Source organism: Camelus dromedarius, chromosome 21 (genome assembly GCF_036321535.1).
Source record: "Camelus dromedarius isolate mCamDro1 chromosome 21, mCamDro1.pat, whole genome shotgun sequence".
Taxonomy (NCBI): domain Eukaryota; kingdom Metazoa; phylum Chordata; class Mammalia; order Artiodactyla; family Camelidae; genus Camelus; species Camelus dromedarius.
The window spans coordinates 7,162,031-7,186,238 of record NC_087456.1 but is presented as its reverse complement, the minus strand read 5'-3'; the positions used below and the strand labels follow the sequence as shown (position 1 = coordinate 7,186,238).

Sequence of the window (24,208 nt, the reverse complement as noted above, 5' to 3'; positions counted from 1 at the left end):
ACTTCAAGCTTAAAATTCAGAGCAATATGTATCCTACAAGGAGTTGGTCAATCCACTGAGATCTTGTACAGTTACTCACGAGGTGGATTTCATGAGCTCTTGTCTATTCAGTCACACCTTTTTTTAAAGTTCCCTTCTCTTCCTCTAGAACACACTCCATGTTGATTTTCAGAAGCCTGGAAAAAGTACATTTATCAAGGACCAATAAAATTATTTTAGGTTAAAAATAATAATGGCAGAGGAAAGAAGTAGCCTGGATGTAGATTCCCAACTTGAAAATGATATGAAGTTATTCCTGAGGTGTGTTTGTGACAGGTCATGAAATGTCTTAGAGAGTTGCTATGCCCCAGGCATGTAACTGCAATGACTCATGTCTCATCATGCCCTCTCTGGGAAAGCAGTGTGTTGTGTGAAGCTTACGGCTAGGGCTGAAAGATGCTTTCAGGAGCCTTCCTCAGTCCAGAGGCCACAAGTACCTTGTTCAAGGACCTTATCATGGGTTTTTCTCTAGACCTTGAATATCCTCTGATTTTAAGTCTTATTATTGGGGATGAAATGTCTTTGCCCAGAACAATAGTCTTGGTGAAAAGAGATTTCTAACCATCATTTCACTGGTTGTCTTCGGTGAATTTTAGCCCCTTGATAGGTAAGGGGCTTAGCAAATGCTGCACAATTCAATAGACGGCTAGTGAACATTTTATTTTCAAAGATAGCTCTTCCTCTAAGATTTCAATCCCCATGCACACTATAGGTCATTTAACAAGAGTTCAAGGCATCATTTATTTGCTCAACCATCTTTTTCTTTTACTCTATCCACCACAGACTAGAAGTTGAAAGATAATGACTCTATTCTTTTTAAAGATGTTGAAAGTGAGGCCCAGAAAGGATAAGGATAAGGATTTCCACAAGAAGATCAGGCTTCGAGTTTTGGGAGACTGAAAGGCTAGAACTCAGAAATCCCCAATTTTTTTCTTTCAACTCAGTCATGGTGCAGTTTGCCTCCTATCTGTCCCTCCCTGGGGTTGTTGGTGCTCCTTTTGACTTAAAGGATATCTTTTCTTTATTTATGTGCTGCAAGACACTGCCTGAAAAGACTCACCAGGCAACTGGATGGCTCTGTGCTTGCGCAGTGAGTCAAGTCCATGAAATATTTCTTTAGGAAAAAGGACTACAGTCATCCCTCTGTACCACAGAGGGTTGGTTCCTGGACCCCCAAGGATCCCCAAATCTGAAGATGCTCAAGTCTCATACATATGGCATAGTATTTGCTTATAATGCACTTCCCCTCCACATACTTTAAATCATCTCTAGATTACTTACAATACTTAATACAATGTAAGTGCTATGTAAATATTTGGTGCACAGCAAATTCAACTTTGCTTTTTGGAAACTTCCGGGTTTTTAAAAAATATTTTCCATCCGCAGTTAGTTGAATCTGTGAATGTGGAAACCCTGGGTATAGACCCTGGCTGACTATACTAACATGGGGTAATTTTGAGGCAGTGAAATAAAAAAGAGAGAAAGGGAAACTGCCTTGAGAAGAAATGGTCATAACTCGTTATTGGGATAAGAAATGTAACTAAATAGGGGAATTGGGGTGGCAAAGCTGGGATAACTGTCATGGTTAAAACACATAATCTAGGGCAGGTCAGACAGAAAAGGTATGTTTAAACACTTAATAAAATCTGCAAATTTTATGTGAGATAGTCCTGAGTAGCTAAGGCTAAGAATGGGAATCCATCTCTCTGGTAGGAAAATGACCAAACAAGATAACAAAAAAACACATTCTCTTTGGTTGACCAACAGAGCCACTATGGAGTTTGCAAAAACAGAACCATCTGTTGTGTGAGGAACCATGGACAGAGATTCTGTATTTATAGAATCCTGAGTGAGAAAACCAGGTATATTAATAAAACTATTTTTTCCAGTTCACTAATCTGAAATCCACTTTTCTTTTAGTTTCTCTGCTGTCAACATGTACTGCGTTTAAACAAACAAGAACCCTAGTCAATATAAAAACAGACAGACTTGCTATGAGTAATTTCAGAGCTCCCAAAGTAGGCTCTTTTCCAAAAATACATAGCAATTGACAATACTGTCAGCTCAGCCTACAGGGTTACAATACACCTACAGACCCTGAGGCTAAATCGTATTTTATTGCTAGTTTGGAGACAGCCGGACAGTCTGCAGAGGAGCTCCACAACCCTTAGCAGGTCTTGGTATGGGGTTTTAAAATGAAACCTTCCTGTAAACAATTGTTCCCAAAGGGTGTATCTTAAACAGCCTATCTTAAAAATTCTTATTTTTTATTGGTTTTTAAAATGGTAGTTGTTACAAAGAAAAAACTCTTGTATTAGGGGTCAAGAGTGCTAGTGTATTTCAGATTTTGCATGTTCCTTTCAAAACACATACATTCTATTTATTTATTTAACTTTTTAACACCTTTATTGTGGTATGGTTCCTGTACAGGAAACTACACATATTTCAGATGTGCACTTTGATGAATTTTGATAGATCTCTAAACCAGTTAAACCACTACCACAATCAAGATAGCTAACATTTCCATCATTCCCCAAGAGGTGCAATTTCTAAATTCCCAATTTATTCCCACCCCCTTTAACCTCTGGTAACCATAAATTTGTTCTCTATGTCTGTGAGTCTGTTTCTGCTTTGTAGATAAATTTGTAAAACAAATTCTTAATGAAAAGATGTTTACATCCTTTGGTAAAACTATTTTAGAAAAGGTAACATCTTTTAGAGGCCATTGCTTTTCCAGGAATACCTCTGTGTATTATAATTACTCTGTATTAAAGTGGAGGAGGTTAAAAATTGAAGTGATTATTCTCTTCCAAAAGCCTTCAAAGGAGTGATAGAACCACATTTCTCTCAGTGAGTTTAATTACCTTTACCATGAATTCAATTGTAGGGAGGAGGAGGGAAAATAAATGACATCACTATTTACTGGGTGTCTACTATGTGCCAGGTAACACCCTAAACACATTACAGCTTTTATCGTATTTATCTTCTCAGCAATGTTGCACACTGCTATCTTCGTTTTACATGATGAGAGGAGGTTCAGAGAGGTTAAGCAACTCATTGCAGGACACACAGCTAGTAGATGGCCAGGAACAACCAGTAACTAAGGCATTGAACTGTTCTTGGCTTCCTGCTGAATGGGATACACATTCTATTTATTAGAAGTTTTGTTCAGCTGTCTCTACATCCCTTCTGTTGCTAAGTTGTTCAAGTACCTTCCTGTACCAAGTATGATCAGGTTCTCTAAGAACTGTGTTTAATGAGAATCTATAGGCTGGACACTGTGAAATGATTTACGCATCTCATCTAATCATTACAACTCTAAGAGAACGGGTTCTCTCTGGCTTATACAGGACGCAACTGTTTTGGGAGGTAAGGAAAGTTGCTGAAGATTGCAGGGTTAGTCAGAGGTAGATTGATGACCTGGATGGATTCCAGGTCTCTGACTCCAGCGTCAAAAGGAGCTTTCCCCACAAAACCAGGGATTCCCCTGGTCAGTCCCCGGGCTAGAGGGCCAGAGTTGCCGACTGAATATTTATCAAGTGTTGGTCGTGTCTGGGATCTTACACTTCGATGAGCAGACTGTGGCGGTACCAACCTCTCCTTCCACCCAGCCAGGAAGAAGGCAGGACGGGAAGCCTGGAGGGTGAAGCCCTCACACTTAAGCTTCACAACAACAGAAGTGGTCCCTTGGAGGCCGCTCGACGAGCGCCACCTCTTCCCTCGGGCGGGGAAGGCACGGAGGGGCCCCAGCTCCTCCGAGGTCCCGACGCCCGTGGCAGCTTTGGTGCGAGGGTTCGGGTCGTGCGCCTCAGCAAACAGTAACTGCTTAGTAGTCCAGAGGAGAGTGCACAGCTGGGAACCCCAGGGGGCGCCCTCGCCGCGCCCACACCCGCACCCCTGGCCCCCAACCCCGGGACAGGGGCGGCGGCGGCGGCGAGCTGCGCCCCTCCGCCGGCGGCCCCTCCCTTCCCGCCCCCGGAAGTGACGCGCGGCGGCTCCGGCGTCGGGAGGGGGGGCCCGACGCAACCTGGGGGGTTTGAGAGTGGCGGCGGCCGCGGAGCGAGTGGCAGGCCCGGCCGCGGCGAGGAACGCCCCGAGCGCGCGCGCCCGGCGGGTAGCGGCCCCGACGACCCGCGGCGCCGCCGCCGCCGCGTGCGGGGGCGGGAGGGCGGGGCGCGAGGAGCCGCAGCGGGTGCGGCGGCGGCGGGAGATGCGGGCGGCTGCGGGCACCCGGCGGGCTCGGCTCGGCCGCCGCCGCCTTCTCTGGCTGCGCCGCTGGGGTCGCAGCGGCTGCCGCGCCGTCCTCGAATTCCCAGCGTGAGGACGTGGAGGGCGGAGAGGAGCATCGTGTTCGAGGCGGAGACCTGGAGGGAGCCCCGCGCGCGGCCTCGGTGAGCGGCGAGCCCCGCGCGCCCCGTCCACCCCGCGCCCCGTCGGGGTCTCACGGCCGCCACCCACAACGGCGGGGAGCGCGGGCGGGGACTCGGGGCACAACAGGAAGTGAGCGCGCGGGGGCAGGCGCGGGGGCTGCGGCCGCGCGCTCCCCTGGGGACCCGCCCCGCCCCGTCCCGCCTTGTCTGGCGGCCCCAGCCCCGAGGCGCGCAGGTGGACGCGGGAGCGCCCCGCTCCCCTCTCTTCGCCTCTTGTTTGGTCCCGCGAGGCCCCTGGGTCAAAAGGGGGTTGGGAGGTTTTTCTGGGTTTTTCGTTTAGTTTTGTATTTTGCCGGGGTGGCGGGGCTGCCGGGAGGGGAGCATTTCTGACTTTCTGTAGTGACAGGAAGTTGGAAAGTGAAAGTACAGTTTACCCAGGCCGAGTGAGGTTGCGGCTCTTCCCCCGGACTTTGATCTCCTCCGGGGCACACGGTCATCCGTGTCTCTTCCTCCCCCCCCCCCCCCCGCCCCAGACTCGCTATTCATCCGGTGTCAAGTTTCATTTCTTTTTGTACTTCTCTCCAGCAAGCACCCTCCCCCCCCCTTTACTTTCTGCTTAATGTACAGCTGCAGCGAGGCTGGTGGCTTCTTCATTCCTGGGAAGACCAATTGGAAACATCTTTTGGTGGCTGAATATTAACTGGCTTTGGCAGGAAATAAGGGGCATTGTTGACTGAAGTAGTCAAAAAATACACAGTTGGCTTTTTTCCAGGTTTTTGCTTTTTGAAGTTTAGGGTTTTAAAATTAAGATTCCGGAGTTTTACTCCTTATGGGAACGATTCACGCATGTCTGGTTGGTGGATCAGATCCTCCCTTCCCTTTTGCCGTCTCCTACTCACCACCCCACTGCGGAAAACCTGGTGCTTCGATACTCAAAACTGTCAGTGATGTTTTCGTTAAAATGTAGTGTGATTCAGTTTTACCCCCTCGGGAACTCTTTCCTCTTTGATTTTATTTAAACATTAAAACTGCGTAAATGGAATCCATTTAGGGAAGTGTTGTTTTTAAGTTTTATTGTAACAGCACACTTTCAATATTTCTGTTAGGATACTGTGTGGTTAGATACACTAGGTTACTTTTTGACAGCGAGGATGGTTTTAATTCAAAACTAGTCTTGATACATATCATAATTTGTTTTTGTTTTATTTAAGCAGCACTCTGAATTTGGAGGCTGGAATTTATTTTTTCGGGTCTAAATACTGTTTCTGAAAAATGGACTATGGGTCACCACAGCAACTGGACTATGTGTATTATAAACATGTTTAGGGTGGAAAAGGTTTTATTTAATAGACTTCCTTTCTCTAATGAGTTACTTCAGCATGTTCCCTTTTTCATTTTAGCACAGGGATTAATCCACTATCTTTGAAGCATTAAGGTAGAATCAATTATGTTTTCCACATTTAACCCCTCAAAAGTCAGATTCCTTCATTTGGATCAATTAAGTGTTTCCCTCCCTCCTTATAATGGTACTGAAAAACTTTTAAAACAGTAATTTTTGGGAAAAACTGTAATTGTAGAATCATTGAGATTTTTGTGAGACGTAAAACGAGAGTTTGGATTTTTTTGACTGATAAGTAACAAGAATAAAAGTAGTGATTTTTTTTGGCTCTTTATTTTACCTTTGTAATTTTAAATAACTGTCTTTTGTAACTTTTTCCCTCTTAGTTCTCTTTTATGATTGAGGAAATTATTGAATTTCATATTAATAGCACATTTTTGGGAACTAGAATGAAGAGGTTCAACTTTATATGTCCAGTTGTTCACCACCTGTTCAAAGAATAAACTGATACCAAAACTGAATGAGTAAAATATTCCTTTAAAGTGCCCACTGAGCATGTTTGTTTTATGTCTTCGTTATTTTTTTGCGGAAGAATTTTTTTTTCCCCAGTACTTCAGTCCAAAACCACAGTGCCCTTTTTCTTTCACAACAACTTTCTATCCCAGAGGCCCTGTAAAGTGCTAGAGAAGCTTCAGTGTTTTCCGCAGAATTATGTTCTGCCCTGAAGTATCCACCAGCTCCACCAGCTTTTCGCCCAGTACAAGCTCTCCTCTAATAACCAAAGGGGGAGGTGCATGTTAAACCAACACCCCCTTGGGAACACCTCTCATTTGCTCACGATGGCACGTGTATGCTCATTGTGGAGATGTCGGTGGTTCTGTCTTTTTGCATGTATGGCTTAGCTGTTATAAACCTGTAGGGCTCAAGCATTATCTACATGATAGACATTAAGACTCTAGGATTTGGTTTGGGGAATTTTTCCAAAAATAAATGGAATTATAGGTACCAACTTTGTAATAGTCCTGAGATTCCGGTTCTCTGCCTGTCTTTCTTCTTTCCTCCTCCCTCTCCTCCTTCCAGCATCATCATCATCACCGTCATTGTCATCATCTTTCTCACACATATACACTCTCCTATAAGCAGTCTTTTTTTTGGGGGGGGGTAGGTTTATTTGCTTATTCATAAAAATCATTTATCTATTTAATTTCTTTCTTCCAGAACCCAGGACCTCATGTGTGCTACACACACACTCTACCACTGAGCTGTACCCTCTCCCCTCCTATAAGCATTCTTGATATGAGGATGATATCTGAAAATGCAGAGACCGAATTCTTTGGTTAAGCTGAAATTTACTAGGGAGTAGCAGATTTATTAGACTATCAAATAAGTGTTTAAATGGAAAACATCTGTAGTTAAAAAATAACTTGCCATGGGTAGGGATCATCAGAAGAAAAGCCTCTTTGGTAAATTCAGGAAATGGCAGGGCATCTTCCACCTCCCCACCCAGTACTTGGTGGATATAATAAACAAACCACCATTTAACTTTTAACAGCTCAGGTGAGGCTATAGGAAACTATGATTTCCAGTGGGCATGGTTATTTAGCGTTAAAGTAACACTTCATATTTGTAGATTATTGTCACAGTATCTAATAATGTAATACTTCTTTACAACCCACTGGTGATCTGAATGCTTTTACCATCTGGGGAAGTGGTTTCCCTAATGAACAGAGTACATGACTGTGATGAAAGAGACTTGGATTCATGGCCTCAGTTTCTCCATTAACTCTCATTATGGGAGGCATCTCCCCCTTTTTCTTCTTTATTATTTTCCCATCTCTATTTCTGGATGACAGTATCTCTGTACAACCAGCTTCACAGTGATAACTGGAGGACATTCTGAGTGTCTCAGAAAAGTTATAGAAATGCAGATGCTTTCCAGTACTGTTCCTTGTCTCAGCCCATTTTGGAAGCAGGCATAGTTGATCTTTAAGGATCCCATCCTCTCTGAGTTAAACATGGTTAGAGTTAGGTTTCTCAGCCCTAACTTTTGTATTGTTTGTACTGTTTCTTTTGATATCTTTATTGAGATATAATTCACATACCATAAAATTCACCTACTCAAAGCGTTCATCAGTTCAGTGGTTTTAGTATATTCACAGAGTTGTATACCACTGCCACAATCTAAATTTAGAATATTTTCATCACCCCCTTAGCAGTCACTCCCCATTCTTCTCCCCGCCCACCCTACCCGAACCCCTGTTCCCAGCCCTAAGCAACCACTGATCTACGTTCTTTGCCTATTCTGGACCTTTCATACAAATGGAATCATACAACGTGTGGTCTTTTGTGGCTGGCTTCTTCCACTTAGCATAATTTCAAGATTCATCCATCAAAGGAGCCCACATCAGTACTTCATTCCTTTTTCTGGCTAATACTCCACTCTGTGGTTATACTACATTTTGCTTGTCCACAGTTGATGGCATTAAGGTGGTTTCTACTTTTTGGATGCTATGAATACCATCGTGAGCATACCACAAGAGCACACTTGTACAAGTGTCTGTGTCGACATACAGTTTCATTTCTCTAGGGCATATACCTAAGAATGGAATTACCGGGTCATTTGGTAACTCTGTTTAGTATTTGAGGAACTGTCAAACTGTTCTCCAAAGTGGCCACACCATTTTACATTCCCACCAGCAGCATATGAGGGTTTCACTTTCTCCACATTCTCGCCAACACATGTCATCTGTCTTTTTGATTATATCCATCCTAGTGGGTGTGAAGTGGTATCTTATGTGGTTTTGATTTTCATCTACCTAACAACTAATGATGTTGAGCATCTTTTCATGTGCTTATTGGCCATTTATATATCTTTTTGGAGAGATGTCTTTTCAAGTCCTTTGTCAATTTTCAATTTTTTTCTAGTCATAAGAATTCTTTACATAGTTTTGATAAGTCCCTTATTATTTGAAAATAATTTCTCCCATTCCAAGGATTATCTTCTCACGTGGTGGTATTATTTGTAGCACGAAAGTTTTAAATTTTGGTGTAGTCCAGTTTACCTGTTTTATAGTATTTTAATGGTTTTGGTTTGTCTTCAAGTCCTGTCCTGATCCATTGGGATCTAATTTGTAGATAAAGGAAGGTTTTTTGATTTTTTGTGTGTAAAGTTCCATTATAGACCTCTTAGGATGTCCTTGTATGTATTTGGCCGGAGTTTCTGTTCTACAGAACTCTTCCTTATAAACAAGGTGTTTTGAAGTTTTTGTGAGGAAAATAACTGAGAACATTTCCTTGCTGCTTGCTCCATTGTCTAAACCAATGGTTATTAACTGAGATGATTTGTGCCCCAGGAGAACATTTGGCAACGTCTAGAGACATTTTGATTGTCAAATTGAGCAGGATGTGCTACTGGCATCTAATGGGTAGAGGCCAGAGGTGTGGTTAAAACTGTATACAGTGCACAAGGACAGCCTCTAGGAACAAAGAATTATCTGGCCCAAAATATCAATAGTGCTGAAGTTAAGAAACTCTGGCCTAAACAGGAAGATCCTAAAACTTGAACTGTTGGAAGATTTCTCAGTTCAGGTCTTGATAATCACATAAAGGTTGCTATTCAAGCAAAAGGAAGGTCTACACAAATGGAATCCCTGTGGACAAAATGGTGACAGAATTGTAAAGTAGAGAACATTTTGCTGAATTTTCAGTGCTGCCAATTTATATGTAAATTCCGCTTATGATAATGGAAACCATGTGGAGGAGAAATACCAGCGGAGCAAAAGTAGATTGTTCCCTATACCTCCAGCCACCCTGAGACACACACATACATGTCCTGGCACAGAAACCAACTGGACTAACTTAGACAGATGCTGAGATGGTGGTCTTCTCAGGGAATGTGACAATGAGTTTTTAAGATAAAATTTAATAACAGTGATACTCTATTGATTGGCATTCATCAGTCTGCTCCTGTCATTTATGCAACTAGCTTTATCTCCCAGCAAGATTTTTCTTTCTTTTTTTGAAAAAAAATTTTACTTATCACTGTATTACTTAATTGTTTTTTATTGGAGAGGGGAGGTAACTAGGTTTATTTATTTTTAGGAGGCACTGGGGATTGAACCCAGGACCTCTTGCATGCTAAGCATGTACTCTACCACTGAGCTATACTTCCCCTCAAGGTTTTTCTTAAGTGGCTTGTCATGCTTCAGTTTGGACTCTGGATCTAGATTGCCTGGGTTTCAATCTCAGCTCCACCGTTTACTTTTGTGACTTTGGACAGGTTGCTTAACTCTTATGGATCAGTTTTTTCCCACAAGTAATGAGGCTGCAGTAGTATCTGTCTTAGAGAATGGTTGGGGGGACGAAATAAAGTAATACAGTTAGAGGACTTAAAACAGTGCCTGACATACAGTGTTATGTAAGTGTTGGCTGTTAATTGTGTATCTTATCTGATGCCTCTTTCAGCTCATTGCTATGGACAGTGCTATCACCCTGTGGCAGTTCCTCCTTCAGCTCCTGAAGGAGCCGCAGAACGATCACATGATCTGCTGGACCTCTAATAATGGGGAGTTCAAGCTTTTGCAGGCGGAAGAGGTGGCTCGTCTCTGGGGGATTCGAAAGAACAAGCCTAATATGAATTACGACAAACTCAGCCGCGCCCTCAGATACTATTATGTAAAGGTAATACACGACCACTTCAAAGCAAGAATTTTTCCTTCTCTTCTGTTGATGTTAGCGGTACTAATGTCCTGGTTTATTTATTTATTAAAAGAAATTTTTTAAATTGAGGTATAATTGACATACAAGATTATATTTGTTTCCTGTATACAGTATAATGATGCAATATTTGTATACATTGTGAAATGATCACTGTTCTGGTTTATTTAATCCAATTTATTTTCTACCTTCAGCAGTTTGGAATTAGAATGAAAGATGTAAATGTTCTAGCTGTATTTCTGTAAATTCTTATTCAGTACCCCACTCCTACTGCATTTATTTCATTCCTAATTGTAATTGTCTTCAAAGAAGAAATGAGGATAGAGGTGGAATAAGGAAAAGGAAATTTGAGATTCTTAAGTATAAATAAATACTCTTGTTTCTGTCAATTTACTTTAAAAATTGTCTCATCTGGGGCATGGGTAATAGCTCAGTGGTAGAGCATATGCTTAGCATGCATGAGGTCCTGGGTTCAATCCTCTGTACCTCCATTAAAAAAAAAAAGTGAAAAAAATTTGTCACATAGTTCTTTGTTTTTTACCTTTACTTAATTTTTACTTTTTAGTTTAACCCAGAACACAAATTAAAACCTTAAAGAATAACTGTTAATACGTAGATTTGATTTCTTAGTTAAAATTTATTTTTTAAATTTCTTATTATTTTGAATACATTCTTGGGCCCTGAGGTAAAATAAATGGCTCAAATGGATAGAATTAGAATGAGAAGCTGGGATCGTAATTTCTTTCATCTGTAAGTGGTTGATACTATCAGCTTTCCTGTATGGAGATACGAGATAAGAAACAACTGGGGTTTCTGAAGGAAGTAGGAACCTTAGCAGAACTAATGTTCTAAATTCCTTTTGACTTACTCAGGATGTGAATGGCTTGTACCTTTGCAATTATTTGAGATTGCAGTTCAGCAATTTTTGACTTCACACAGATATTTGGTTGACAGTGTTTAGCAATTAAAATCTCTCAGCTTTTATGTAATGTATCAGTTCCATTGTTAATAAGACATTTAAATGTTTTAACTTTGACTCCATTATCGTAGGAACTGTGTTTGATATGACTAGATAAATTTGGATGCTTTTGAAGCTTTCAAGTGAACTACCTATCAAATAGAGAACCCCATTAGGTCAGCTTTTTCCTGAGCCGTTGTGGGGGGTAAGTTTATAAGAAAGTGTAAGAATGCCTATTTTATTTATTTACAGAATATCATTAAAAAAGTGAATGGTCAGAAGTTTGTGTACAAGTTTGTCTCATACCCAGAGATTCTGAACATGGATCCAATGACAGTGGGCAGGGTTGAGGGAGACTGTGAAGCTTTAAGCATCAGCGAAGTCAGCAGCAGCAGTTCCAAAGATGTGGAGAGTGCGGGGAAAGAGAAGCCTCCCCAGCCTGGTGCCAAGACCTCTAGCCGCAATGACTACATACACTCCGGCTTGTATTCTTCATTTACCCTGAACTCTTTGAACTCCTCCAACAGGAAGCTTTTCAAATCTATAAAGGTTGAGAATCCGGCTGAGAAATTGGCAGAGAAAAAATCTCAGGAGCCAGCACCATCTGTTATCAAATTTGTAACAACACCTTCCAAAAAGCCACCAGTTGAACCTCTTGCTGCCGCCGTTTCAACTGGCCCAAGTATTTCTCCATCTTCAGAAGAAACTATCCAAGTGTTAGAAACCTTGGCTTCCCCCAAACTGCCTTCGCTGGAAGTCCCAGCTCCTGCATCCAGTGTAACTACGGCCTTTACCACCACCCCTCCTATTTCGTCCGTATCCCCTTTGCAGGAACCTCCTAGAACACCTTCACCACCGCTGAGTTCCAACCCAGACATGGACACAGACATGAAGTCAGTGGCTTCTCAGCCAATGGAACTTCCAGAGAACTTGTCACTGGAGCCTAAAGACCAGGATTCAGCTTTGCCAGAAAAGGACAAAACAAATAATTCATCAAGGTCCAAGAAACCCAAAGGGCTAGAGCTGGCCCCGACCCTCGTGATCACAGGCAGTGATCCAAGCCCACTGGGGATATTGAGCCCTTCTCTCCCTACAGCTTCTCTCACGCCAGCACTTTTTTCACAGGTAACACTCTTTCTTTTCAGTGTCACCATTGTTTGCTCTTACTCACCTTTTAAAACAAGTCCAGAATTTATTAACCTCAAGTTCTCATTCACTCTGTAGCTTTGTCTTAGGGAGGTTATGTATGGTTCCGTGAAGGTAACCCAATTCCTCACCTCATTAGGATTGTCAAAATAAAAGGTTTGGAATGTTGTGTTAAAAAATTCATTGTTCTACAAGTAAACAAATGTTTAGGTTTTTTCCACTTTCTCTTAAAGAGAATACTTTTTTTTTTCTCTCCTTTTTGGTCTTATACCAAACAGCAGTAATCTCAAGTTAGAAAACAGACCCTGAGGACCTTAAGAAAAATGGTGTGATGTTGAGTACCAAATTTGTACAGTTACATGAGATATTTCTTAACTTGCTCATCTCATGTAACATTTAAATAGATTACTCCCAGACCTTCTTGTTATTAAAGCGAAACTGTGTATGACTCAGTTACCCATTATTTCTCTGCACCTGAATTCAGATTGGTTTTTCTGTTTAAAAAAGATCCTACAAAAACAGGTTAGAAAATATTTTGATCTTTATCTTTCCTGGGTTGTTAAAGTAAATTCTGAGGTTTTTTTTCATCATGGTAAAATTTCAGACTTGGAAATATTTGGAGTGGAGAATAAGACAATATTTGGGTTCAGGGTTATTTGTGTATCATTACGAGGGTAAAACACAATCCTGATAAGCCATTTAGTTCTATTTTTGTTCTGTGTATTGCAGACGCCCATCTTACTGACCCCGAGCCCCTTGCTCTCCAGTATCCACTTTTGGAGTACTCTCAGCCCTGTTGCTCCCCTAAGTCCAGCCAGACTGCAAGGTGCTAACACACTTTTCCAGGTAAATTGCATAAAAGCTTGTTGTCTTTTGTAACTGGGGCGTGGTAAATGAAGGAAGAGGTGAAAGGGCGGTATCCACTCTTCCGTTTAATCTCGGTAAAACTTCCACTTAATGAGTGTTCTTTAGATTTACTTTTGAATTTCTCAGTGTTAACTTTCCGGCCAGCAAACAACTCAGATAAATATTCACAGTAAAGTTTCCTTTGCATTATTTACTGTTTCTTGTATTTGAGTTAGACCAAGAATTGTTCAATACTGCAGTAGATTTTGAGCCCACCCAATTATTTTTTGTCATTTTAAATGCTAGAAATCCTCTTTTCTAGGGAAAAAAGCATATTTCTGTGTACGTATGTATTTTAGGGGGGGAACTCTGCACACAGGTTTCCCCTTTTAACTGAGGAGTGATGAAAAATAGAGAAAACTCTTGAGAAAAGTATTTCAAATACTCCCTTTTCCCCCTCACTCAGAATTGATACTCGTCAACATTTTAAATATATATATATTATACTATCTCTTAACCAGGATCTTAGGAAAGGCCTCACAGCTTTAAACCACCATTTTGCCCAAATCTAGACTTTATAACTTGCAGACTTTCTTGTAGTTGGTTCATTCACTTATTTGAGGGTGACTCCCTGGGAAATTTTCTTAGATTTTGTAATTTAACTTCTCATTTATTCTTTTGGAAATGAAGTGGTAAGGGGGGAAAAAAAGAACATTAAAAATCTTTTTACTTTGGCAGTTTTTTTCTTCTTTGCAAAAAGTTCTCAATTATTCATTTGAGAAAATGTTGAGAATTTTCCATATTTCATTTTTACATTTTTCTTTGCCTCTCACGGACAGATAATTGAGTTAAGAGAGAGATCTGTGACCTTCAGCAAAGTCACAGTGCTCGAGTAGCTTCAGCCTGACGTCCCCATAGAGACGTGGTCTCAGAATGCATGTTGGGAGCCCTTTTCCCTGATGAGCACCCTACATCTAAACATCTAGTTATACATCTAGTTACACACAGAGTGAGGAGACGGGCATCTCCTTCTGGACCTCTTATTGGCAGTCTGTGATTTGCTTTATAGCCGAATTATGCTCTGTAGTGCATGCTGTCATTCACTGGACTTTCTAAAACCTTCCTTTGAAGTTAAGTGTAAACCTGTGTTCCTTAGGATCTGAGAGAAGGTATAGGTTTGTTCTTTCTGTTCCATCAAGGTAGGCTGGAGAGTGTGTTAATATGTAACATATAAGACAAACAACTTTTTTCTTTCAAGTTTTTGTGTCATCATATTCTCCCATGATAAACAATGACTGCCTTTGTCCTGTGAGTCACTGCAGGTGGCTGTCACGTTCTGCCTCAGGGAATATAATAGTGAAATTTGGGGTTGTGTAATAGGATGATAATGTGTGTCATTTTCTTTCTCAGTTTCCTTCTGTGCTGAACAGTCATGGGCCGTTCACTCTTTCTGGCCTGGATGGACCCTCCACCCCTGGCCCATTTTCCCCAGACCTACAGAAAACATGACCTATGTGCTGTGGAGTGAGAGAACCAAGGAATAAGGAGACAGAGAGACTTTCACCGTGATCACATTCAGAGTGAGCGGTTGATAACTTCCACAGTGCTGATGATAGACTGTGGTGATTTTTGCCATTCTCCATTAAAACGCTTTTTTAGGATTCTCTTTGAAGAGGACTCAAGTCAGACTGTGTGTAAAAATGCCTTAATTGGAGTCCAAACTCCATTTCCCTCTTTTTCTTTCTTTTTTTAAAAATGTTTTGGATTTTGTGTTACATTTTTGGTGGGGTTTAGCAGCTAGCTATGCTTTGCAAGAGCAACTAAGAACAAAGTTACTCCTTCTGCCTTATTGGGACCCTTTACCCAGGAAAAAATTATGTTTTGAGTATATTATTTAAAGCAATATAAGTTAAATGAAATTGGCCACATGCTTTGTTGAATGCTAAGAATGAGTTGTGCGTAAGTAGTGGAGGAAGAAGAGTCATTCCTATTCACACAAAGTAAAATTGGAGCAGGACTGTTGGGGAGGTTCTGTTTGGCTGTCAGCTGTAACACATGTAAGCACCTCCACAAAAAGGCGTCTTACTTACATTTATTCAGGCTGGGTCTCCTAGCCGTATGTGTGATGTTGTCTGAACCTGTCAGCAGAGCATGGAGCTGGTTTATTCCCACATAGGAAGACCTTTAAGCCTGAAGCTTAAGACAGTGTTTGGAACAATCAGTGAGAATAGGGGACCCCGTCTCTGGCACAGGAATGTCATCTGCTCTCTGGGTAGAGTGAGCACACACCTGTGGAATACAGCTTGCTACATGATGGGTTTTGAGGGGATGAACCTGGGTTTTGAAATTTTGAGGCATCTCTGAATCAAAGATTCAATTGAATAAAATAACTTGAAACAAGTGGGGCTTTTCCCAGTTATAAGGTACCCAGTGTGAAGGACCCTTTCTTCTGTTCATTTTATCCCGTTTTCTACTTTGTGTTTATCTTTTAAATTCAAGGTTGTTAGAGGTTGTGGTAGTTTTAACGATATAATTAGGAAGATGAAAAGCAAAGTGAAGCCTCCAAGTCTGTGGTGAGGTGAAGATACGCTTTTTTGAAAAAAAATTTGTTTTTAATTGGGAGCAGAATCCATTTGGAAACGCTCATACATAGGGATTGGATTATTTATTTTTGTAGTGAAAAACAGGCCTTCATCTCTACCAAATTTATAAAGTATTACCATAGGGTAATCAGTGCCAGGTCCAGGCAGATTTGTTGATCCCCCAAACTGAATTAATACCAACATCACAGTGGTGTCTTTTGAAAAATGAGGCTTTAAAATCCAGGATTAGATGGTATGCCGCACCACCAACCACTCTGCCCATTGAGCTAGTCTTTTAACCCTAGAAATAGTTCCTATAATTGAATCACCTGAACTAAATGGAAAGCGGGAGTGAGGATTTGAGGGCTTAACATGACACTGCTATAAACCAGCATCGTCCAGATGTATAATGTTCACTTTAGTTTGTTTATATACAGTGTAGAGGAACTCTAGTGTAAGACGTCAGTGCTAGTTGGTTAGTAGCAGAGGGACGGGATTCAGGGAGCTGCCTTTATATTTGTAGCGTTGGAGACCTGTTACTGGTTCATTTGTGGCCACCAGCGGAAGAGTTCTGTTCCTGAGATGTGCAATAGTGGTGTTGCCGGGGAGTGTCCAGTGGTGATGGGGAGCAGACGTCCGGGGTGTTGTCCCCGACATGGAATCATTTCGTTTGCATGCCTGTTTGAAATTAGACTGCTCGGCAGCACTTTGCAATAGTTTTATTAGGTTACTTAACATTTTGTACATTAAATAAGTAAATATTGATGGCTTAATGTAGAGATATTTTAAATTTTGAAAGCACAAAAGAGTATCTTTTTGAATCAAAGGAGAAAAGCCATTGGTTGGTTTTCACAGATGATATCTTTGATAATTAACCGTGTCAGCACAGGGGTGCCCGGGAAGCCAAGGGCACCTTGAAGACTCAGTCAAAGCAAGTTCCTAGGAACTAGTTTTAGTGAGTCCTCTGCCTCTGAGCCTCTCCCGGAAGTCTCTGAGAGGCCTGGGCCTTAGGGGGTAGATGGTCATCTGCTTATTACTCTTTGAGATCAGCTGTTCTGGGGAAGCTGGTGTGTGTGTTTGTGTGCGTGTGCTTGTGTGTTCGCTTTTTAAATGAAATGAAGCTACAGCCTTAGCGCAAGTATTTGAGGCAGATCATTCTATTTGTAAACTACCTCCTTCCTGGGAAAGTCTCTGTATTTTTTTGCGCATCCGCAGAGTTCTTAGCATTAAAAGGTGACATACCAACTTAAGATCAGCCTTCACTGGAGAGACTTACATTTGGTAGCTGTAGCTGGTGTCCATCACTAGTCACTTTGCCAGGATGAATGCTGGTGGGCAAAAGTGGCCCAAGTGAAGACGGGAGCATGTTGAATGAGTTTTTGAGACTAACACGGTGATCAACTTAGCTTTCCATTTGCCCTGGCCCTTACCTAGTCAGTCGGATGCTGGGCAACGTTTAGCAACCAGGCCCTCCTTAGGGGTAAAAAAGACCCTTAAATTGTAGCATTTGCTGATTTTCCATGATGTAAGTTATCCCCCCTGTGGCGGATTCTAAGTGGCCACCTTGGGGTTGAGAAGGGATGTACCGCTGGCTCAGAGCCACACGCTCAGCCAGCGAGCTGCTGCGTTCATTCCACGCTGAGGGCATTTTCACGTACTTTCTAAAATCACTGTTTTCTTTTTGGTTTGTCACACTTCTTTTGTGATGTAATACTCCTCGTGGCATATTTTGTGTGTTCAAAGGTGAAACTTCTATTGATTTGAAAAAATTTATACATAATGGAAGAATCTAGAAACCCTCAAAAGGTCAACCTTAAGCTTCTTAAGAGTTCAAATATAGGTTTACTTTTTTTACATTTTGGTGGTTAAAATACAGATACAGTGATTTTTCTTTAGATTTTGATGGGGAAAATAAGCCCAAGAGCCCAGATAGTAAAAGGGTACTAGACTGTTTTTCACACTGGATTTTTTCTTTTTTTACACTCAAAGAATTCCTTGAAGATTACATACTATATTAGAGATCAAAAAAGGCAAAACTGACTGTTGTATCTCTTTACATGGCATGGTTTCTGGCTTTCTCCCTACGATGTGTCACTTAAGACTTGGAGAGGACACCAAGTTAGAGGCTTGGGGTTCTGGAGCTGTCACTGCAGGCTGCTGATATGACCCCTTCAGTTCCATTCACACCTGGCACTGTGTCATGTCATCTGATGACACTGCTTCACCCTGGTCTCATCATTTGTGTTGTGATTCTAAAGTTCCCAAAGACAGTTTTGTATATTTCTAGTGAATTTATGCACATTAGAAACACTCAGTGGCATTTCAGAAAAGCAGTCTCTAACCTTTTGGAACACACACCTTAATCAGTAACAGGTTTTGAACACAGATTCCCCATTGCAAATTCATACACATATACATCAAGTTATATACTGCTGGACTGAAGTAGTATGTATGTTACAAGACACAAATACACAAAAACAGAAGTTAAGGAGGGCATAAAAATAAATCTTGAGTGGAAATTCTAGTATTTTCTTCCTGCACCCAGTAGACTGTCTTCTGCACCCCCCCCCCCCCCCCCGTGGCATGTACTCGACTTTGAAGACCCCTGAGTACTGTTTCTCAGTCTAATCTTGGGGGGGAAAATGTGGATGCCTTATTGTGATACATGGGAAAACCCTTTATGTATTTGATCTGATTTTTATGTAAAATCTCTAGAAGATACTAGGAATTTTTCAGAAGAGCTTGTCATCCTCTCTCCCAAGCTTCACATTAATTCTTTTTCATAAGTTGCCGAACAGCCCGTTACCAGATGCTTTCCAGAGCTTCACACGTATTACTTTTGACAGCCCATGTCTCTTTCCTTTTCATCTTAGGTATCACTTTATAATTTACTTTTATTTTGTTAAGTGCTCACAAGCTTCTTTGGGCCTTTTTCATGTTTTATTTTACCAACAGTTTCAGAATCACTTCAAGTTGCTTTATGCTTAAATTGCCTAACAACCTCCGTTTTCTTGCTGCATTAGTGTTTTTGATTTTTTAAAAATTGGTGCCATTCTTGGCATCTGAAGATATACTTTCTTGATGGGTCTGTTCTGTCCGTCACTTCACTTGGCGTATATATTTTATGTACCCATGCTAGAAACCTAGAGCTGTGCTGAGGCGCCATCGCTAGGTGTGTAAATAAACACGGCAGCAAGTGCTAGGTCTTTGTGCGGAAGCCTGGCGCTCCGGAGGAAGGGCCGCACCAGCAGGAGAGTTCGACTCCTCACCGGCACGCGCTCTGTGACCCGAGGGCGGGACAGACATGGAATGGGAGAAGCTGATTGGTCAGCTCGTAGTAGTGACGTGGAGGTCAGCCGTAACTGTCTTGAGCAGGTACTCTGACCAGAGAATTAGTTTGATGGAAAATGTTTTTTGTTAATTGTCTTGGTTTGGGGTCAACAAATAAATGTCTTGTTACTGTTTTTAGTGCTGCTGGCGTTGCCTGAAACAAGGTGCCCTGTTAGTCCCCTGTGTCATCAGAACCGTGCTTACTGAAGTTGATGTTTTCATCTTAGAATCTGAATTCTTGTGGGTGGTGGTGTATTAAGCAAGAAAAGAAGGCGGGTTGATTTCATTTCTCGTACTCGGTGGAACCTGTTAGGATAAAAGTCCTGTTTTTACCTGTGAACAGGGCAGATCTGAAAGGTGAGTTGTTGATGTAGTATGAATGTTCCATTTGAAGCTGCCAGTTTCTTCACGCTACTTTTCTGGGGGGAAAAATTGTGATAGATTGACAGCCTGCCAGGACATAGCAATTTCTAGGGCGCTGCCATCCACACTTAGCCATTGTGAAAATGGAAATGAGAGTGGTTTGTGTGAGAGGGAAAGTGTTGGCTCTGAGCTTTCTACAGAAACCAGGAAATGCAAGCTGTTGTTAGCATCATTTTAAATGAAACCTCTAACAAGAAAATTTGTGAGGGATACAATCAAACACAGTAAGTCTCTTGAATGCTAATCTTTTGAGTATAATGCACATCAGCAAGTTTTATGAGGTTGACATTTTTATTTTAAAATATTTAATTAGGAAACGAGAGCATTTCTTTCCAAGGCATTCTGATGTTTTGGCTGAGTGCATATGTGTGTGTGTGTTGTGTGTGTGTATATACTGATGTATTGACTGAATATACGTTTGTGTGTATAAATAAATCTATTTTTCGGAGGGATCATATATTCATCCTAGTCTAGGATGGTTCCTAGGCTATTTTATACTAAAACTTAAGGGAAAAATTTGGCTGCACTTTGCAGTTGCCACTTTTTAAAAATTAATGCCTTGCACATTTCAGTTTTTTTAAAATACTTAGAATCATAAGCCTTAAAGACTAATTGCTTGTCAGCATTTTAGAAATACCGTACAGTGCTATGTGTGACATACGCTAAGCAAAGTCATCTTAAACTGTTCTCTTATGTTCATGTATTATTGAGCAAATAAGGATGTTCTTTTTTTAAATTTCTACATTTATTTTTGTGTAAAATCCTTGTTATGTTGGGTTCTAAGTTTCTCAGAGAGGAGCTGTATACTAGAAGTCGTGTTTCTAAAATACAGATCTGACCATGACTCATACGGTGGGGGAGGAATTCTGGCATCGTAGCCTAATCTGTCCTCATGAACTGTACATAGTAAGCATTAGCAGAAACCTCGGAGTATCTTGGGTTGAATGTTCTTCCAACTTTGCCTTGGTTCCCATCTCATAAGGGCCCGTTCTGGTTCTGAACCCCTCCAAGGATTATAAGCCACGCGAGGACAGGCCTGGGATCTTCTGGACGGGATGAGGGTGGGGAGGTGCCCTGTGGCTTAAGTTCCAGCCAGTGGAATCACTCAAAGTTGCCTAGAGTTTAGGGGTGGGAATGCCATGTACTGGTATGAAATCACTTGGCACTTTTGGGGGCACCATTATTAGCACTGTTTTATTTTTAATAACTGGAAGCGCTTAATGATTATTTTGTTAAATTTCAGCTTAAGGATATTGAGGGTCAGGGAAGTAAGGTTTATTTCTTGTTTATATTTTCTGGAACTTAAGACCTGTTTGGAGAAGGGATAAACGATAAATGACCCAATGAGCCATTCTAGGCTCTGTAAGGTATGCTCTTTTGGCTAGGATGTTCTAAAATAATTTACAAGCTTTTAATACTGTGCTTTGTAGAAATGTATGAGTTTTAATGATTTGTCGTTGGTGGGTCATACTCAGCTTTGTGAGCTTGCCAATTTTAAGTTTCTTTCCTATTTAATCATTGTTGCTAATTATTGTCTGTCATGTAGGGGACACAGTCCCTTCTAAGACATTTCATACTTTTAATTTTTGATGGCAGTATTACCAGTGGGCTTTATATGTACATTACATTCATTGTTTATGTGATAAAGTAGCATATTGTATGAAGTTCCCCGTTCTGTATTAGTGAAATTAACTGAGGTGCATATATATAAAGATAGAAATGAATACAATTAATGTTTGATTACTCAGGCCTGTTTATTTGGGTTGGCCATTCGATCTTTTCCCATCACAATTATAAGTGTTTCTTCACTTTTACCTTCTAGCAGTTTCATTTATCTTTGTGGGCAGGGGAGATTAAATATGAAACTCAATCCAGTCATTTTGCTGCTGGTTGGCTTTGGTTTGAGGCAAATACAATTTTTGACTAAAATTGGTTTTTCTTTTTAGAATTATGCCCTTTTCACCAGATAATCAAGTTGGCTTTTTTTTTTTTTTCTTTTAAAGTGTATAATGTTGTGTTTTGCAGAACAAACTAATAATTTTCTAAGAGCCCTACTGGATCTTCAAGTGGTGGACATCACTTGAAAATTAAATAATGTTAAACTTTTGATTTTCACCGAACCAGTCTGTGAGTCAGGAGGAAAGCATCTGTCTGCTGTGGCGTTGACACAGAGTTGCGTTCTTCTACGTCCGTGTCTGCAGTTTGGGCTCTGTGGTAATAAGAACTCGTCGGGGTGCTTTCCTCAAACCTCTGTCCATTCAGCTGAGGAGACAGTTACTTCATTGTTTATTTTCCCCCTTGTTTATCTTTTTTTAATTTTACTTTGAAATCTATCTCATAATATCTAATACCCACTACTTTGGTATAAATAGAATACATATGATGCCATTGCACACTTACCCAAAAGACTGCATTACTGTTAAAGTGTCGTTGATAACTTGTCTTGATTAATTTCAATGTAATTTACATTAGGGAGACCTTCAGAGTATTAAAATCACTTTTTTTTTTCCCTAAAAAGCAACTCAAATGATGGTAACTGCTAACATTAATACCATGTGAATTGATGCAACTGGAGAGAAACTGCCACATCTTCTAGCTAAGCAGTCTGACTTCACCTGTTGGGAAATGAAGGGATGTTGTTTTAGGGAGGTTAGGATGGCTGGAGCCAGAGCCTTGAACTATCCATGTGCCCGGCAAAGAAGCTTTACAGAGCTTGGGGTGGTGAGCAAGAGCATGCGCTAGCACTTTGAGGGCTTTATAATATGCTGCTTTTAAGAGGAAAAAGTGTAGTTGATAATTCAGTGCATCTCCAGACACAGGAAGGGGTTGCTCTGAATAGCCAATCAGGTGATCTTTTTTTTTCTCTCGCTTCAAGTTTTATGCAAAAATTACTGTTAAATTCTGTAATGATGATACAAAGATGATACATTTAAAAAATTATTTTATGTAAGAACTGACAGAGGAATCTGCTTTGTATAATGGCAAGCTGGCTTTAAGAAAGCACTGTATCAAATAAGTCCAAGATTATATCGATGTGTTAATAGATGTATGTGCAACTAGATATGGACAACAATTGTATTTTTTTAAATAAATATTTTTAACAAAATGACTTTCTGAATTGATTATTTCCTTCTTGCACATTGATTGAGGTAGTTTCTGTGTATTTTATTTTCATCTATGCTAAATGTGGGTAAGGAAAATTCAGCTTTCCCAAGGGTTATCATTAAAACCTGGCCTTCAGCTATCTGATGTGCGTCTACATTAAAATATTTAAAGCCTGTGTTGAGATAGGTAGTGAAAAGGGGAAATGTAAAAATGATTGTTAATATAAAAAGGAATTAAAAGATTATTGACTTGCTAGAAAAGTTATTTGCCATGTGAAATCTTTTTTATTTTAGTTTTTAAAATGTGTTTACGCTTTTAAAAAGTATTTAAAATTTTAATCAGATTCTTTTGTTTTAGCCCTTTGTAAGAAGCAGGCTTTGCTTATTTCTGCTTTAGGCACTGTTCCTTCATGTAGTTGTGGAGATTAGAAACTGGAGACTTCAGTTCATTTAGCAAATGAAATTAGGCCCGTTTAGAACTGGGTTGATAATATATACGTGGGGGCAAGTCGGGGTAAGAGGTAGCAGAATCACATCAGAGGTCTGTTTCATACTCCACGTGAGAAGAAGTTGAGTAACAAATTGCCTCTGGGGACAAGAGTTCACTAGCCCTGGTGAGGTGTCCTTCAGATGGTGGGCAGTGGGTGGTACACTTGTGAGGACTGCTGGGTTCTAGACCCAGGTTCTCAAAACGCACTGCCTGGAACAGTAGTCCCACAAGGGCAAGTAAGTTTGGGAAACTGGGTCTTCACCCCTTGAGAGTCAAGATGCATATTAGACCTATTAAAAGCCTGAAGAAGTCTTAGTGAAAAAGCCTGTTTAATTCACAATTTTCTAACCTTTCTGACTGTTGACACATCCTCTTTTGAGAGGCATGATGTCGATTTTGCAATTACTTTCTGTGTTTCATAAATGCATCTAATGATAAACCCTAATATTGAGTAATTTTCCAGGGTTGGCATTATTAGGTAGGAGATAATCATTAACAGTTGTTAGCTTTCACATTGATTGTCACTACAAAGCACTGCGCTTACTGGAATAAACCCTGGAACTGAAAGGCGTCCGTGAAGGTGACTTCATTTGGAACATTCTAAAATACGAGGACATTATATAATGAAAAATGAAACGATAGTTTCTAACCTCTGTGCAAGTTAGGTGGCAAGCATTGGCGTCAAGGAGGTTGCTGGGACATCGGAGTTGATTTTATGACTCGCATGTGTTTTGCAGGCACCACCATTCAAACACTCTCTAGTCAAGGTCCCCTTCCATCCTGCCAAATACAACGGCTGAGGTTCAGTCCACGGGGGACCTTGTGGCAGCACTGATTACTTCCTCCTACTTAAGATACGCCTCAC

At 40.9% G+C, this 24,208-nt stretch overlaps 1 protein-coding gene across 1 annotated transcript; it reads left to right on the top strand.

Annotated features, from left to right (window-relative positions):
• Positions 1-4,251: 4,251 nt before the first annotated feature.
• ELK4 (ETS transcription factor ELK4) lies at positions 4,252-22,858 on the top strand. Its single transcript, XM_031438711.2, has 5 exons — positions 4,252-4,430; positions 10,213-10,428; positions 11,675-12,547; positions 13,298-13,414; positions 14,825-22,858. The coding sequence occupies exons 2-5, from the start codon at positions 10,222-10,224 to the stop codon at positions 14,921-14,923; spliced, it is 1,296 nt and encodes a 431-aa protein (XP_031294571.1). The 5' UTR covers positions 4,252-4,430; positions 10,213-10,221; the 3' UTR covers positions 14,924-22,858.
• Positions 22,859-24,208: the final 1,350 nt, after the last annotated feature.

What these genes read in the sequence shown, in the direction of transcription:
- ELK4 (XM_031438711.2), top strand. Translation starts at nt 10,222, where the DNA reads ATGGACAGTGCTATCACCCTGTGGCAGTTCCTCCTTCAGCTCCTGAAG. An exon ending in CGCCAGCACTTTTTTCACAG is followed by an intron (nt 12,548 to 13,297) that starts GTAACACTCTTT and finishes TGTGTATTGCAG; the next exon opens with ACGCCCATCTTACTGACCCC. An exon ending in GTGCTAACACACTTTTCCAG is followed by an intron (nt 13,415 to 14,824) that starts GTAAATTGCATA and finishes TTTCTTTCTCAG; the next exon opens with TTTCCTTCTGTGCTGAACAG.